General features: G+C 55.6%; 1 protein-coding gene across 14 annotated transcripts in view; it reads left to right on the top strand.

The window, feature by feature from the left end:
• The window catches only part of GRIN1 (glutamate ionotropic receptor NMDA type subunit 1), a 40,505-nt gene that overhangs the window by 15,704 nt on the left and 7,655 nt on the right, over nt 1–17,146 (top strand). For 10 of the 14 annotated variants that reach the window (XR_007891276.1, XR_007891275.1, XR_007891277.1 and 7 more), the window contains 15 exons: nt 21–121; nt 1,028–1,149; nt 1,708–1,882; nt 3,224–3,368; nt 3,468–3,551; nt 5,022–5,157; nt 7,385–7,512; nt 7,705–7,869; nt 8,178–8,296; nt 8,996–9,108; nt 9,598–9,746; nt 10,543–10,700; nt 11,154–11,315; nt 13,232–13,341; nt 14,350–14,495. Coding sequence is in view for 11 of the 14 variants with exons in the window: in XM_051636470.1 (XP_051492430.1) it covers nt 21–121; nt 1,028–1,149; nt 1,708–1,882; nt 3,224–3,368; nt 3,468–3,551; nt 5,022–5,157; nt 7,385–7,512; nt 7,705–7,869; nt 8,178–8,296; nt 8,996–9,108; nt 9,598–9,746; nt 10,543–10,700; nt 11,154–11,315; nt 13,232–13,341; nt 14,350–14,495 (2,013 nt within the window). In the remaining 3 variants the exon portion in view is untranslated. Of the gene's footprint in view, nt 1–20; nt 122–1,027; nt 1,150–1,707; nt 1,883–3,223; nt 3,369–3,467; nt 3,552–5,021; nt 5,158–7,384; nt 7,513–7,704; nt 7,870–8,177; nt 8,297–8,995; nt 9,109–9,597; nt 9,747–10,542; nt 10,701–11,153; nt 11,316–13,231; nt 13,342–14,349; nt 14,496–15,942; nt 15,985–16,145; nt 17,145–17,146 lie in introns of those variants that run through there. The other 4 variants (XM_051636467.1, XM_051636468.1, XM_051636469.1 and 1 more) reach the window with 3 other exon arrangements.

The following is a 17,146-nucleotide window of genomic DNA, read 5'->3' as shown; positions in this document are numbered from 1 at the left end:
TTTGCTCACACTAATCACAGGCTGAGAAAGTGCTTCAGTTTGACCCTGGAACCAAAAACGTGACATCGCTGCTGCTGGAGGCCAAGGAGCTGGAGGCTCGTGTCATCATCCTTTCTGCCAGGTAAGGCAGAGCTGCCTCCCTCCCTCCCTGCTCCCATTTAATAGAATCACGGAATCCCAGGCTGCTTTGGGTTGGAAGGACCTTAAATATCACCCAGTTCCAACCCTTTGACATGGGCAGGGACACCTCCCACCAGCCCAGGCTGCTCCAAGCCCCATCCAACCTGCCCTTCAACACTGCCAGGGATGGGGCAGCCACAGCTTCCCTGGGCAACCTGGGCCAGGCTCTCACCACCTTCACAATGAAGAATTTCTTCCTAACATCTCACCTAAACCTCCCCTCTTCCAGTTTAAAGCCATTACCCCTTGTCCTATCACTCCATGACCTTGCAAAAAGCCCCTCCTCAGCTATTCTGGAGCCCCTTCAGGTACTGGAAGGTGCTCTAAGGTCTCCTCACTCTCCCCTTTGCAGCACTGCTGAGCACTGAGGTCAGTGCAGGTTTGAGGCTTTCATGGAGTGTGAGACACAAAGTCCCAGGTCCCAGACAGGTGGCTGGCGCTGAGCTTGCAATCACCAGCACAGCTGAGCTGTCTCGAGATCCTGCAAAGCCTTGGCAGCTGCAGAAGCAACAACAGTTACTGGTGGTGTAACCGGACCCTCCTGTGAAGGAGGGCAGCCTTACTGCCCCTGTGCCTGTAGATAGGGAGCAATAAGGAATGGGCCAAGTGTGCAGATGCTCAGCTGTGCTGGGTGCTGTGGGATTAGATGAAGCTGAGAGAAAGGTTCCCACTGCACCAAGGAATGAGCCATTGTCCAGGACAACCAGTGGAGAACTAGTTTTCAGAGGAGGACCAGAAGGAAGATGCATCTTCCCTGGCCCTGCTATCCCCTTGGGATGTGACAAGGGGGGAAGAAGGGCTGTCCAGCACCTGGATCCACCTTCCCCTTCCCTTCTTCTCATTGCAGTGAGGACGATGCAGCCACGGTGTACCGGTCAGCAGCCGTGCTCAACATGACGGGCTCCGGCTACGTCTGGCTGGTGGGGGAGCGGGAGATCTCGGGCAATGCCCTGCGATACGCCCCTGATGGTAGGAACTCTCCAGAGGCACCATCCTGCTGGCAGCAGGCTCAGAGGAGCCTGCTTGGAGCTGGGGCGAGTGGGAATCACCCCCCACCCACCCCAACCCAAGGAGCTCTGAGGCCGGGGGAACACGGGGCCATGGTGGTCCCACGCAAGAGGAGGGTCCCCAGATGTTGGTCTCGGCTCCCTTTGCCCACGTGGGGACACAGCCCCCTGGCAGCCTTGGCCACGCTGCTGTGCACCACATCCAGCTCCCTGGGGGTCTGCAAGCTGACCATCAGCTGGGGGCAGGCCTGGGCAATGACATGGGGATGGAGCACAGGGTGTCAGCAGGTGGGTGAAGCTGTGCCCAGTCCCCCGTGGGCAGGTGGGATGGTGCCAGCCCAGCACTGCCACAGCTTCTTCCCCTGCCTGACCCTGCCCGAAGCTCAGGCAGCTCCCCCGACAGCTCCTCTGCTCATGGCCGTGAGCTTGTTGGTCCCCAAGCCCTGGGCATGGAGGTGATGCTGGAGCAGCCACCATGCCCAGGGGTGCTGACTGGCCCCCTGCCCTCTGCTCACCCCAGGAGTCATCGGTTTGCAGCTCATCAACGGGAAGAACGAGTCAGCCCACATCAGCGACGCCGTGGCCGTGGTGGCACAGGCTGTGCACGACCTGTTTGAGAAGGAGAACATCACAGACCCACCACGGGGCTGCGTGGGCAACACCAACATCTGGAAGACAGGACCCCTTTTCAAGAGGTATTTGGGAAAGGGTCCTGCTGGAGGGAGCAGACGAGAGCTGGAAAAGGTGGGAGAATGTGGAAAAGGTGCAGGAGAGCAACATGGCAACTTTGTCTGTCACTAAAGCTTTGGGGCATGAGGCACAGGATTGCTTGGACTGTTCTGCATGGTTTGGATGTGAGGACCACATCTCTTCTATGAAACCAACCATGACAGGGGCTCAGGCACTAGCCCCCAGTTTGCACAGGCTATTTAGGCATCACCCCAGTGTCTGGCACCAATTCAGGCCATGCCAACCTGTACTCTCCTGGGCAGTGCTTGGGCATCCGGGATTAGTGTGGGCAGGGGAAGACTCCAGGAGGAAGAGCTCCAGAGACCATGATCTCCTCTGGTCTGGATCTTAAATCTGTAGGAAGAAGAGGGCAGAAAGGAGATTTTCTGCCAAATCAGGTAGGGGGGTATTTCTGTCACATCAGAGTTCAGGGATGCAGACGCATTTCTTGCTGAACTTGTCAAAGTTGTGGCATGGATCAACATGCTGCCAGCAGAGCTTGGGGCCATGGGACAGGTTGCTCTCTGCTTCAGAAGATACTGGTGCTGAGGTGTTGGATGTTGGGGTCTCAGCAGGTCAGAGCATGCGTGTTGGGTCTTGCTGCTATGGGCAGGGTGATGGGCAGACACTGCATGTGCTTCCCAGGAGCCCACCTTGGTCTGGGAGGCTTGTGCTGCTGGGGGTTGTGTGCTTCAGGTAGGGTCTGTGCTGCATCACTGCAGATGCTGTAGCACAAGGACCTCTTCTTCAGGCTGGATCCCAGTGAAGCAGCCATTCCTGTGGCAGCTTAATTTTCGAAATTAATTTTAGGCATCCTCTGTAGTGACACAATCAAGGTTGTTCAAAGTTGTTCTCTCTGGTGGCTCAGGAAACCCTTGTGGATCTTCACTATTGTCTGTCCAGGGGCTGGGGGGCTGGTTTTCCCTTTGGTGTGTATGTGTGTGCCTGAGGCACAACCCAGGCTGTGGTGGGCTGGAATGGTGACAGGGACATAGCTCCCAGGGGATCCCCAGAGGAAGGGGCCCTTGGATGCCGTGGGACATATCATTCCTTAAGGGAATGGGACTGATCTGCTGGAAAACAAGGAGCAATGCCAATGGAGATGGTAGTGTGATGTTTGGGAAACTGAATCCACCCACCAGGAGGGGGTGGTCACAGGTCTGTGAGCAGCCTTGGATGGATTCCCATGGGGTAGTGACCATGTGGCAGGCAACTGAGAGAAAGCATTTGCCTTTCTGATGCCTTCTGAGGTGTCCCAATGACCACAGCAGGTTTTCTAGGTTGGGCTGTTATGTTTCTCTCCATAGGGTGCTGATGTCCTCCAAGTACTCTGAGGGTGTCACTGGACGGGTGGAGTTCAATGAAGATGGGGACAGGAAGTTTGCCAACTACAGCATCATGAACCTGCAGAATCGGAAACTGGTCCAAGTTGGGATTTACAATGGCAGCCACGTAAGTACAGGCCTGGACAGGGTGGGTAGGAGGGGTGTGTGCACTGGGGTGTCTACCCACAGACTCATGTCTGTCTCCTTCCCCTGGGACTGATCACAGGTCTTGACCAACGACCGGAAGATCATCTGGCCAGGGGGAGAAACTGAGAAACCTCAAGGCTATCAGATGTCAACCAAGTTGAAGGTAACAGCCTATGGCTTCAGGGGTGGCAGGTCTCCTCAGCTCTCTGCATGAAGGACTGAGGCTTTCTCTACCTCCCACCTCCACTGGTGCCTCTGCAGCTGCCAGCAGCGTCTGCAAACCCAGGGCACCAGGCATCTGGGAGAGGACACAGCAGAACAATGTAGAATCATAGAATCATAGAATGGTTTGGGTTGTAGGGGACCTTCAAGATCATCTAGTTCCTACCCCCCTGCATGGACACCTCCCACCAGCCCAGGTTGCTCCAAGCCCCATCCAACCTGCCCTTCAACATTGCCAGGGATGGGGCAGCCACAGCTTCCCTGGGCAACCTGGGCCAGGGTCTCACCACCCTCAGAGTGAAGAACTTCTTCCTGATGTCTCACCTAAATCTCCCCTCTTTAAGCTTCAGACCATTTTCCCTTGTCCTCTCACTACACACCTGTGTAAAAAGCCCTACCCCAGAGTAGAGAAGGTACTGGAGGGTGCACAGAGCTAGAGCACTTCCAGTCTACACTTCCAGTTGTAGACCGACTAGAGAGGGTGGCAGGCACCCTTTGGTTTGGAAGGAGACAGCTGGAAAAGGGATATGAGAGAGAAGAGCAGAGAAAGGATGGCAGGATAAGGTGTTCACCACCTCTCAAGGCTTGGGAGCCAGAGGACACCTGGCACAGGTTTGCAGGAAGTACAAGGATGGCTCCTTTGGCCAAGGCACAGGTCAGTTCTGGAGCCCACAGCTGCTAGACAGCAGAGGCCAGAAGAAAACAGGTTCAAAAGGAGATTCAACAAGCGAGTGGAGGGTGGGTGGGCTGGTGGCTGCAGTGCTGGGCTCAGGAAATCCCTGAAGAGCTGGTGGCCAGGAGCTGGAGGTGACACTGGGAGAAGGTCCTGACACTCTTGCCTTACTTCTCATGTCCTTCCCTTAAGTATAGCCCAGCAGCCACTTTAGTGATGAGGTTCTGAGCAGGCTGGTCTTACCAGGATGACCATTCATTTGTCCTGCTGTTCAGGCAGGGGAAGTGACCCATCCCCACCAGCTGTGAGCCCTTGTTCCTGCAGAGCTGGAGCAGATGTGTTGGGGTGGTGCTCTACTGCAAAGGTCCAGGGTGGGACTAAAATATCTGCATCAGCTTGGGGCAGTGTGCCAGTGTCTCAAGCACCATTCAGGGCACTAATCCTGGCTGTGCACTGGCTCTTATCAGCCTGATGTGAGGGAGAGAGGTGGGAAAGGTTTGGAGCCAAGGTGGAAGTGCCACATGAAGGAGGATGCTGACATGGCTCTTCCTGGTCTTGCAAGGAGAGAAAATGTTCCCCATCCCAAAGCCAGGTCCTGCTGCTGGGCTGAGTGGTCTTGTGCAGCTGAGGTGGGCAACATGGTATTTTGGGTGCAGAGGACAGCCCAGCTCCCCACCCAGGGGAAAAAAGCTCTGGAGGGCAACAGAGACAAGAGGGTGATTGTGCTTCACCTTGCAGATCGTGACAATCCACCAAGAGCCCTTTGTGTATGTGAAGCCCACGCAAGCAGATGGGACATGCAGGGAGGAATTCACCATCAATGGAGATCCTGTGAAAAAGGTCTTTTGCACTGGACCCAATGAGACCATCCCAGGTAATCCAGTCTGGTGGGGAGCACAGCAGCTCCCCCAGTCCATTCAGCTGACAAAGAGTCCCAAGAATGGGTCCCCAGGAAGGGTGCTCAGTCACACAGGGGGCCCAGAGGATGGGGAGCAGAAAGGTGACAGAACATTCAGCTCCCCCAAAGCTCCCCATCAGCTCAGCCCCACAGGAATGCTGGGCAGCAACTGGGCACTGAGATTCAGGTTTTTGACCCCAACAGATGACTTTCCACTGTCTCTCTTCTGGGTGGACTCCAGGGCTGTTCTGGGGGATTGCATCCCATGTTTCTGTCTCCTGGCATGCTCCAGTTTCCTTTGCCTTATCTCAAGCAGAAGTCAGAACCCCAACACACATTAGCACCTGCTGCACTGGTACTAACACCAGTTTCATAGAATCACAGAACGGTTTTGGTTGGAAAAGAACTTTAAGATCATCGAGTCCAACCATTCCCCCAGCTCTGCCAAGGCCACCACTAAACCATATCCCTCAGCACCACATCCACATAGCTTTGAATTCCCTCTAGGGATGGTGACTCCAAGACAGCCCTGGGCAGCGTGTGCCACTGCCTGACAACCCTTACAAGGCAGAAATTGTTCCTAATATCCAATTTCAATCCATTTTGTTATGGAAAGTCTGTTTCAGGATCAGGAGTGAGCACTCAGTGGGGAACATGAGCTGCTTAGCAATGCCAGGCATGCCCAAACCCACCTGAAGATCATCCCCTTGGCCCATCACACTTTCCTGTGCACAATCCCTCAGCCCAGTCCTGGGCTGTGTTCAACCTGACAGGGTCACGTTCCAGCACAGCCTGAAGGCATCAACCCCCTCTGTCACCTGCAGTGGGTCAGTAGCATCAACTCTCAGTGCACCTCACTGGGACACAGCAAATCATAGTGTCATAGAATCATAGGGGTTGGAAGGGACCTCTGAAGATCATCAGCCCAACCTCCCTGCTGCAGCAGGAACACCCAGGGCAGATCACACATGAACACATCCAGACAGGACTGGAAAGTCTCCAGAGAAGGAAACTCCTCAACCTCTCTGGGCAGCCTGTCCCAGGGCTCTGTCACCCTCACAGGAAAGAAGTTCTTCCTCATGCTGAGGTGGAACCTCCTGTGTTGTCACTTGGTGCTCTGCAGATATTTATAGACATTAATCAGGTGCCCTTTCAGTCTTCTCTGCTCTAGGACTGAACAGCCCCAGGTCTCTCAACCTTTCCTTGTATGACTGATGGTCAAATTTCTTCATCATCCGCGTGGCCTCTGTTGGACTCTCTCCAGTAAATTCCTGCCCCTGTTGAACTGGAGAGCCCAGAACTGGACACAATACTCCAGATATGGTCTTATGAGGACAGAATAGAGGGGGAGGAGAACCTCCCTTGACCTGCTGGCCACACTGTTCTTAATATACCCCAAGATACCATTGGCTCTCTCAGCCACATGGGCACATTGCTGTCCCATGAATAACTTCTTCAGGATCCCAAAGTCTTTCTCCATGGGGCTGCTTTGTACCAGGTCAACCCCTAATCTATACTGGTGCATGGTGTTTTTTCTACCCAGGTGCAGGACTCTATACTTATTCTTGTTGAGCCTCATTAGGTTCATCTTTGCCCAGCTCTCCAGTCTGTCTAGATCTCACTGGATGACTGCAAAGCCTTCAGATGTATCAGCCAACCTTCCCAGCCTGGTATCATCAGCAAACTTGCTGAAAATACATGCTATCCCCTCATCCAGGTCATTGATGAAGATGTTGAATAAGACTGGGCCCAGGACCTACCCCCGGGGAACACCACAACTAACAGGTCTCCAACTGGACTCTGCACCATTGATCACAACCCTCTGGGCTCTGTTGTTTAGACAGTTCTCCATCCATCTCACTGTCTGCTCTTCTAACTCACACTTCCTGAACTTGCTTACAGGGATGTTATGGGAGACAGTGTCAAAAGCCTTGCTAAAGCTGAGGAAGACACATCCACTGTTCTCCCTGCAGCTATCCATTCTGACACATGATGTACAAGACCCCTTGATCCCAGCTTTCCAGCACCCGTGGGTGAAGAAGGCAGATGGGGAGGGTGGTCAGGGTGGACAGTTCTGCCTGGATAACATGGTTAGGTCCTACTGGAAACCAGAGCCATGCAGGTGGCTTCTCTCCCTGGGGACAGCCCTGGGGTCCTTGGCAAAGGGCTGACTCCACTTCTCCCTCTCCCTCTCCCCCCTCAGGCCGCCCCACCGTGGCTCTGTGCTGCTACGGCTTCTGCATCGACCTGCTCATCCGGCTGGCAGGAGTGATGAACTTCACCTATGAGGTTCACCTGGTGGCTGATGGTAAATTTGGTACCCAAGAGCGGGTGAGTTTGGGCAGCATGTGTCTTCTCTTTGCCTGTTTTTTGTGTTGAAACACCCCCAGGCCTTTCTCCAGGGCAGGGGTTGGGTGGGAGGGCAGGGCAGGGCAGGGCAAGGCTCCTGCCATGCGTGAGGGGTCCTGGGTGGTGGGGACAGGTGTCAGGGCAGTGGCTGACCCTGTGGTGGCTCCACGGCAGGTTAACAACAGCAACAAGAAGGAGTGGAACGGAATGATGGGAGAGCTGCTGAGTGGCCAAGCTGACATGATCGTGGCTCCCCTCACCATCAACAACGAGCGGGCGCAGTACATTGAGTTCTCCAAGCCCTTCAAGTACCAGGGACTCACCATCCTTGTGAAGAAGGTATGGCCTGAGCTGGGCTGTTCTGTAGCTCCAGGGAGGTGCCCCTTGCTCCCCAGCCTGCAGGCACTTGCCATGCCTGTTCCTAGGTCCCCCCATACTGTCCCCTGCCTGACCCAGGTCAGCTGCCAATCCCCACCCCTGCTGGGGGATGCCACCTTCCATGGTGAGGGTTTCAATGCTGAGTCTTGTCTCAGCTGCCCTGAGCCTTCCTGTGCAGCAGAGCAGGAGGAGCTCAGAGCAGGGCAGGGGCCAGACAAGGTGCAGGCATGACTGGTGCCAGCGCTGGTCACCTCTCTCCTGTGTGCTAGGAAATCCCCCGCAGCACCCTGGACTCGTTCATGCAGCCTTTCCAGAGCACACTGTGGCTGCTGGTGGGACTGTCCGTGCACGTGGTGGCTGTGATGTTGTACCTCCTAGACAGATTCAGGTGAGTGTGCTCTGGGTCACCCAGGGGCTGGGGGGGACAGGGAGGAGCTCCGGGACACTGTCCCCTGGGTCCCCATGGCGTCTGTCTCAGGCACAGCCCTGCAGCCCCTCGGGAGGCTCTGGCAGGAGCCAGCCCTGCCCTCTCTGCCCCACCAGCCCCAGGCTGAGGCTCCCAGGCTCTCTGGCTGGTGCTGAGCTGAGAGATACATATCTGTGGGGCAGCCAGCATGTGGGTCTGTGGCAACACACCTGGCAGACTAGGTGCCATGCTGATACCTGACTGGGGGTGACCATCAGCTCCTGGGCTCTGAGTTCATACCCTTCCCTGGCCCCAAGGCAGCTCCTCTGCAGGGCCAGGAGCCTGTCCCCCCCTCAGCCCCGTGCCCACAGGCTTTTGCCAGTAATCTGCCATGAGCTCCATGTTGCAGTGGGAGAGACTCGAGCTGGCCAGGATCAGATGATCTTCTTGGCCTGGGGGGGAGTGTGATGGGACCAGTACCAATGTAAGGCAGACAGGGCTGCAGATCAGCAGACAGGACATTCAAGGCAGCAGGACACGAGGGGTGAAGAGCTGTTTGGGTCATGTGCACAGTCTGTAGTGATGAAGGATATAGGGTGGCATCAGGGTGCTCCAGGCACAGTGGAGAGCCCTGGGATGCAAATAAGGGGTATGAAAAGACCTCTCTGTCTTGTTTTCCAGCCCATTTGGGCGGTTCAAAGTGAACAGTGAGGAGGAGGAGGAAGATGCCCTGACCCTGTCCTCAGCCATGTGGTTCTCCTGGGGAGTCCTGCTGAACTCTGGCATTGGAGAAGGTGGGTCACAGCACGTGAGGAGACTGCTCTGCCCTGTAGCCCTGGCACTGAGCTGGGGGAGACACCAGGTTGTGGGAGAAGCCCGTGTCCTCTTCTGCTGCCTCCTTCTGTGTGAGGGCTGATCCCCTGGGATCACCTCCTCCCCTGGGCCAGCCCTGGATCAGGCTGCCAGGAAATCCCATGCTGGTGATGATGGCACACTTGTGCAGACCATCCTGCCACCCCTCACATCAGAGACAGGAAACAGGTCCTTCCTGGGCTGTGCCTCCTGCCCAGGGCTACCCACCCCCACAGGGGGAGATACATGATGCCCTGGAAGGAGCTGGGTTCTCCTTGGTTTGGGCACAGCAGAGCTCTTGACACAGCTGTGGGCAGAGCAGATAGACCCTGTACATCTGCACCTGCCTTTGGTCTCGTGGGATGGACGTGGCTCTGCTGACCAGCTCAAGTCCTTGTCGTGCCAATCTGATCTTGTTTCTCTCCTTCCAGGTGCTCCCCGGAGCTTCTCTGCCCGTATTCTTGGCATGGTGTGGGCTGGCTTCGCCATGATCATTGTGGCTTCATACACTGCCAACCTGGCAGCCTTCCTGGTGTTGGACAGGCCTGAGGAGAGAATTACGGGCATCAATGACCCCCGGGTAATGACCCCTTGCTCCTTTTCCGCTTCCCTTTGCCCCTCTGGACAGAGGTGCAGGAGATACCTCCTGTGGGTATCTCCTGCCTCAGATAATGTGGCTGGTGGTACCCAGAGCCCTGCTTTAACAGGGCTGTGGGGCTGGGTCAAGCCCCAGATAGCTCTGTCTGGGGCTGTTGCTGGTGAGTCTGAGTCCCTGAGCTGGATGGGAAGAGACAGACATGGGGAAGGATCAGCAAGAAAAAAACTTCTCCAGAAATAGCATATACCCAGCTAGACTGCCTGCCAGGACCTGGAGAGCCTGAGCCTGAGCTAACCATCGAGGAAACGATTCATTATAAATGAGTTAAAGCTAATGAAATTGTCCCTGTGGTGCAGTCAATACTCTCAGCAGATACCAGAGTGCCTCAGACCCATTTCCTGGCCAGGCAATGACACAGCCACAGCTTATCAGCCCGGACATGCAGGAATGTACCCCACAGCAGGGCCAACCCACAGTGTCCCACATCCTGCTCTGTCCTCTGCCCACAGCATTGCCAGCCCCATGGCACCCACAGGCCTCCTGCACCCTTGGTGCCATGGCCCTATCCTACAGCACTCCCTGTCCCACCACCATGGTCCCAGAGCACCCACTGCCCTGTGGCATCCACTGTCCCATTGCATCTTCAGCTCTGCTGAGGACATCTTCTCTCGGAAACAGGTCCCCAAAGGTGATGGGAATTTAGGAAACACAGCTTTGGGGTGAGCCAGGTTGGTTGATGAAGAACAAAAGAAATAGGAGCCCTTCTCTTGCCTTGTAGCTGCGCAACCCCTCGGATAAGTTCATCTATGCCACGGTGAAGCAGAGCTCAGTGGACATCTACTTCAGACGGCAGGTGGAGCTGAGCACCATGTACCGGCACATGGAGAAGCACAACTACGAGAGCGCTGCCGAAGCCATCCAGGCAGTGAGGGACAAGTGAGTGGGGCCAGCACCTTCCCTGGCCAGGCTGGGATTGGTTCAGGGTGCTGCAGTTTGGTGGAGCAGGCAGGGCTGATGCAAACCTGGAGGGAGCGTGGCTTGATGGGACCTGCCTGCTTGATGCTGGGTGGGATCTTCCTAGCCTGTTGGTGGAGAGCACAAGGGCTGCGTGGGCACAGGCAGAGCCCTGGCCCTGGCCTCCCTTCCTGGCCTCTGTGCTTGCTTCTGAGCAAGGCTGGGTGGCTTCAAATACCATGTGAACTCTTTGCACTCTTTCAAAATTTTGCCAAGCCTCTTACCTCCCAGCTGCTCACAGAAAGACCCTGCTGGGAAGAGGGTGATGCTCATCAGCACTTAAATTAAGGCTGGGAGCACCCTCACTGCCCCCACGGTGGCTGCAGACAAGCTGGGCTGCCCAGCCTTACCTGTCTGTCCTCTCTCGGTGTCCAGCAAGCTCCACGCCTTCATCTGGGACTCGGCAGTGCTGGAGTTTGAAGCCTCCCAGAAGTGTGACCTGGTGACAACAGGGGAGCTTTTCTTCCGCTCTGGCTTTGGGATCGGGATGCGCAAGGACAGCCCATGGAAGCAGAACGTCTCTCTGGCCATCCTCAAGTCTGTACCCAGCCCTGGGCCTGGGGCTTGCCCCAAATGCTGCATGTGTTAGCTCACAAGTGCCAGGCACTGACACCCCACCTGCCAAACCCTCTGTGGGGACAGGGCCTCCAGAAGCTGCCCTGTCACTCCTGATGAAGGGGACATGCCTGAGGGACCAGGGTGGGCACCCACAGCCCCAATTTTGGCCCACGGGGCTGGAAAGCAACCGGGAGCTGGTGGGAAGACAGAGTGGAGCAGAGCTGTGCTTGGCTGTGGGAGCCTGGGCAGAGCTGGCAGAGAGCAGAGACCACCCAGCCCCGTGTCCCATGAGCAGGGTGCAGGGACAACAGCAGGCAGGAGTTCTGGGGTGCTACCATGTCCCCACTTCTCCCTGCAAGCTCAGCCTGGCTGACAGCATTGCACTGCTGGATCTTCCAGGGGGTTTTCTTCCAACTCTGGCTTTTGCTGTGCAGCAGAGACACATCTGGACCCATGTTGAGTCCAACTACATTTTGTCACCAGTGCTGGCTGGCAGCATGGGCTGCCACCAGTCAATCTGATCTTATGGGCAAAAAGGTGGTTCCTTGTATTAGCTGGGACACTTGTGGCAGGCAGAAGAACATGGTGATGGAGTAACAGCCACCTGGGAAGCAGCAAGCAGAGGGAGGGGGAGATGGGAGATTAATTTTACAGAGAGACAGGGCTGGGAGACAGCAGGATCCTGCCCAAGATGCAGAGATGGAAGGCCTGAGAGAGAGGATGGGTATGATGTAGAAAACACTGGCAGGACCCAGGTTAACAGAGAGCCATGGAACCCCGCCTATGCGGTCATCTTACTATGTGGATTGGTGTCAGTGGGACAGATGGGATTTGGGACAACAGTGTCAGAATCCTGGAGAGGCAGTGGGAGACCTGAGAGACGATGGGGAAGCCCAGGGCTACAGGTTGCCCAGGAAAGTGGTGGGATGTGCCAGTAACAAGAGGGAGCAAGGAGCAGGGGAATCTGTGGTGGGACATGGGCTCTGTGCCCACCTTGAGATCTCGAGGTGCTGGAGCGAGGACAGAGGAGGGCAACGAAGCTGGTGAAGGGCCTAGAGAATAAATCTGATGAAGAAGGCTTGAAGGAGCTGGGAATGTTTAGTCTGAGGAAGAGGAGGCTGAGGGGAGACCTCATCAGTCTCTACAGCTACCTGGAAGGTCATTGTGGAGAGGTTGGTGCTGGTCTCTTCTCACAGGTCATTAGTGACAGAACAAGAGGGAAGGGCTTCAAGCTGCACCAGGGCAGGTTCAGACTGGACATTAGGAACAATTTTCACAGCAAGAGTGGTCAGACACTGGAACAGGCTGCCCAGGGAGGTGGTGGGGTCACCATCCCTGGATGTGTTTAAGGGTTGTTTGGATGTGGTGTTGGTGGAGATGGTTTAGGGGAGAACTTTGTAGAGTAGGGATGATGGTTGGGCTTGGTGATCTCAGGGGTCTTTTCCAATCTGAATGGTTCTATGATTCTATGATGGCTCAGGCAGAAACAGACCCTGCAAGGACATGGTTTGTTTCCTCCCAAACTGTGACACCAAGTTGCTGGGGAGCCCCTGCCCTCACCATGGGCAGCAGGCAGCTGCCAGGCAGCAGATTTGCCCCTGTGCTGACCTAGAAGGTATCACCAGGCAGGACGGGGATCCAGAATTGCCTGATCTCAGAGGCAGCCCTTGAGGGGGGGAACAACCATGTAGGACAGATAGCCTCTGCAGACAGGCCAAATACTCTCCAAAAGCCACCCACACACACCTGTGTGCACCCACAATGGGTTAGTGTGTTTGCAGGCTCAGGTGAGCACTGGGTCCCAGGATGGAGGGGGTGGAGGTGCAGAGTGTGTGTCCTGCCTGCCTGTGGCTGGACCCTGGTGACTACCACGTCCTGTCTCCTTGTGCTTTCAGGTCCCATGAGAACGGCTTCATGGAGGATTTGGACAAGACTTGGGTGAGGTATCAGGAGTGTGATTCCCGTAGCAATGCCCCAGCAACACTCACCTTTGAAAATATGGCAGGTTTGTTCTGCAAACCTCTTTCTCCCCCTTGGCTGGGTATCCTGCTTTCGCTCAAGACATTCTTCTCTCTGGGGCTCTGCTTCTTCTGGGTTTGTGCTTTCCAAGTGCTGTGTTGGGCTCCAACCCCACCTCATCTGAACCCGCTCTGGGAAGCTCCCCCCGCCTTCCTTGGGGGGGGGCTTGCTTCTCCTTGGTGGGGGCTTTCCTACTGTGAACACTGCCCCCCACCCTCTGCTCTGGCCAAACTGTGGGTGTGACAGTGACCTCAGAGCTGTCACCAAGGCAGAGAGAGGGAAGCAGCATCTCGGGGGACCCTGTGGCAAGAGGGGGTTGGCAGCAAGGGGCAGCTCCCTACTCCAAGGAGCATGTCCTGGCTGGGCAGTGGGCAGGGGCAGGAGGAGAGTAGTTGATATAGAGAGAGGTGGTTCTTGGTTCCCCGTTCACAAGGGCTGTGAGGTCCTCCAGATGGGCTCTCCTGTTGCAGCCACACGGTGCTGCCAGGTCCTTCTCCCAGCCAGCACCATGATGTGGGATAAGGGGGGGGCTAATGGGAGAGGGGGCCCAGAGCTCCATCTCCTCCAGACACTGCTCACAAATTAACCCCGAGGGCTGCAGCCAGCTGAGGGCAGCACAGAGAGCTCTGTGCACAGCTGTCCATCCCAGTGGGCAAAACAGGAGCACCAGAGATGGGTTTCTGGTGGAAATGGCCCTGCAGCCCCAAGGGACAGGGTCTGCCTCTGTGCTTGGTGCACCCCCAGCACCCTGAGCCTGACCAATGGAATCTCTCAGCCACATCCCACCCCCCCATCACTGTGGGTGCCCAACCTGCAGCCCCTGCCCTCCTCTGCCAGGTTCCTGTCCCCAACCCCTCCAGGACTGCGGGGGGTTGGTGGGGGGCTGGGGAGGTGCTGGGCTGGCACTGGACCCTGTTGCTGAGCGTGGTACAGAGGAAATGAAGTGTCATGGTGCAATTTCCATTGCCCCCAGTAACTGTCCTGCTTATTTCAGGTGTGTTTATGCTGGTGGCTGGAGGTATTGTTGCCGGGATATTTTTAATATTCATAGAAATAGCTTACAAAAGGCATAAGGACGCGCGGAGGAAGCAGATGCAGCTGGCGTTTGCGGCCGTTAATGTGTGGAGGAAAAACCTGCAGGTAGGACAAACCGTTTTTAGAGCACATCTCCACCAGGTGCGTTTTCCATTCCTTCACCCACCCAGTGAATGCAGAGCTGTGGATTAGCATGGGGCCCTCTGTCCCCCACCCCAGGAACTCCAGCTGGGCATTACTGGGCATGTAGGAAGCCGGAGGGGAGGGTCCTGCCTTGTCCCTGGGAGTTCTCCTTGGCCGGTGCCACCTCTCCCAGGAGGTGATGTGCACAGTTCCAACTGGGACAGAGACCTGGCCCACATGCTCCAAGCAGTGCTCGGGACAGGGACTTTGCTCTGCTGGGGACCACGTGCCGGAGCCAGGTCTTGCCCTCACCAAACAGGCAGTGCCAGCTCAGGTCTCTTTGCAGACGCTCTGCCCGGCTCCGGCCGCGCTCCCCAGCAGATGGGAGGGCTGATCTCCTGCTGCTGAGCATCCCTGCCCAGTGCTCAGCTGGAGAAATGCTCCCAGGATGTTTGCCATTGCCTCCCCCACCCTGCCCACTGCCCAGGGTTTGATGGCCCTTGTCATACCCAGGGACCAACTCCAAAAATAGGTGGTGCGTGCTCTTGTCATTTGGAGACAAGGACATCTCCCCCCATGGGACCCAGCCATGCAGGTGCCCACCAGTGGCCAGGCTCCCCCGGCCCCTTCCCTGGGGCCATCACTCCCCCCAGCTTCTCCCATCCCTGAAAGCCCTTGTGCTGCACAGGCAGGGGAGACCGGGAGGGCCCATGGTACTGGGCAATAACCCTGAGCCATGGGCATATCTATGGGCCACCAGCCTCACACTTCCCTTAGCCCCCTCCTCTTGGGGCTGAGCACCATACTGCCCCCAAGCCCCAGTTTAGGGCAGCTGGAGGCTCACTTGGAATTGCCTGGCCTGCTTTTCTACCTTGGGAAACAAACTGGTGTTTAAAGAGCAGAAGATCCTTTAGGCCACTGTCGTTGGCAGCAGAGCCAGGGAACCAAAGAGAAGTGGAGGCTTGGGGATACCAGAGGAGCCTGGAGTGGTGGCCCTGGGGGAGCAGCACTGGCTGGGGCAGGTGGGGGGGCTGCCCAGGGTTGAGCCACCAGCCAAGAGCAGCCAGGGGAGGCCCGAGGCCAGGCTGCTGTATCTTGAGAGCTTGCTGGGTTCAGTTCACTGATGAGAGTCTTGGAAAAGCCATTCTCTATTCCTTTTTTCTTTTCTTTTTTCTTTTTTCTTTTTTACTGTTTTACTTTTTATTATTTTTTCCTTTGCTTCCAAAAAAGCAGCAGCACCAAGGGGGTTCAGGCTGCTGGGACAGAGCACACTAGTCGCACTGCCATTTTTCACTTGCCAACCTTCTAGAAAATACTGCACTGGGTCCTTGGGCAGAATCTGTGGGACTGTGAGCAAAGCATGCTGCCCTGTGGGGGTAAAACAGCCTCATGGTAAAGAGCCGTTTGACATTGTAAGACTTTTCCACAGGAGGAAACGTCAGAGCACTAGTATCTGGTACATTGCTAGAAGGTAGGCAAGTGGAAAGATTTATTTGTTAAAACAAACAAACAAAAATAATGTTTTTTGGGATCACAGTTTTGCCATGGCTATTTCCTGAGATGCCATGGAAGAAAAAGACATTTCATTCCATTCATCTTGCTTTCCTTTCCGTTTGTGCATGTCCGCAAAAGAGAGAACTGAGAAGGAGGAGCAAATGTATCCCCGAGCATGCTCTACGCACCAGCGGGATACATTTTGGTTACCCCCGTGCAGTAGCAGAGCCAGACCTGGTCACTCCGTCCCCCGTCGGCAAGGTCACACTCATTGGCACGAAAGCAATTGGGGAGGAATCGTTGGCGCCCGCCGAGCGCGGCCGGCCCCCCGGGCTCGCTGCCCCCGCACCGTGGCGGCTGGTGCTCCCAGCCTGCGCTCACCAGGTCCGACTCGCTCACACCAATGCTACATTTTTCAGTTCTGTTTCTCTTTGAGTTCATCCCGACCCCGACGACATCCTAGCACTAACGCTTTGCCTCCTCCCTTTCTTTTCCTTTCATTTTTTTTTCCTTCACTTTTTCTTCCAGTTTCCTTTTTTTTTAATTATTATTATTTTTAATCTGGTTTACTTTGGAAAAAAGAACAACAACCAACCACCACCAACAGCAACCACGTTCGGCTTTGCACAACTGCATCATTTAAATTTTTGAATACATTTTTTTTTTTTTACAGAATACTCATACAATGACTTCTCTTTCAATGCAGTCCTCTCTCTCTCTTGTGGCACTAGGATTCAGCCTCAGAAAAGGCCCTGACCAATTTTTTTTTTGTTTGTTTCATAGTGTAGGTGCAGCATCTCACCTCTCAGTCCATGCAGGCTAGCGAGGGGCAGGGTGCCAGGCAGAGCATCCCCTGGAAGCCAGGTCAGCTGTGCCGGCCTGGACCAGACACCCAGGAGTTTAGGGCTCCTCCCCAGAGGGGTCTCCAGCCCTCCAGACGCCAGGCCAGCCCCATAACTGTAGCTGTGTGGTGGCCGTGCTGTAGCTGTGGGTCACCAAGGCCCTTGGAGGACTGGGAGTGGCAGGACACCTCCAGTAGCTTTCTCACCTAAATGAAGGACATGACACGGGGCAGTATTCAAATAGATTTAGCGTTTCCAACAACACACTAGAGATCTAATCACTTATACATATTCATT

This window comes from Apus apus, chromosome 19 (genome assembly GCF_020740795.1).
Source record: "Apus apus isolate bApuApu2 chromosome 19, bApuApu2.pri.cur, whole genome shotgun sequence".
NCBI lineage: Eukaryota > Metazoa > Chordata > Aves > Apodiformes > Apodidae > Apus > Apus apus.
This window is presented reverse-complemented; position numbering and strand designations above follow the sequence as displayed.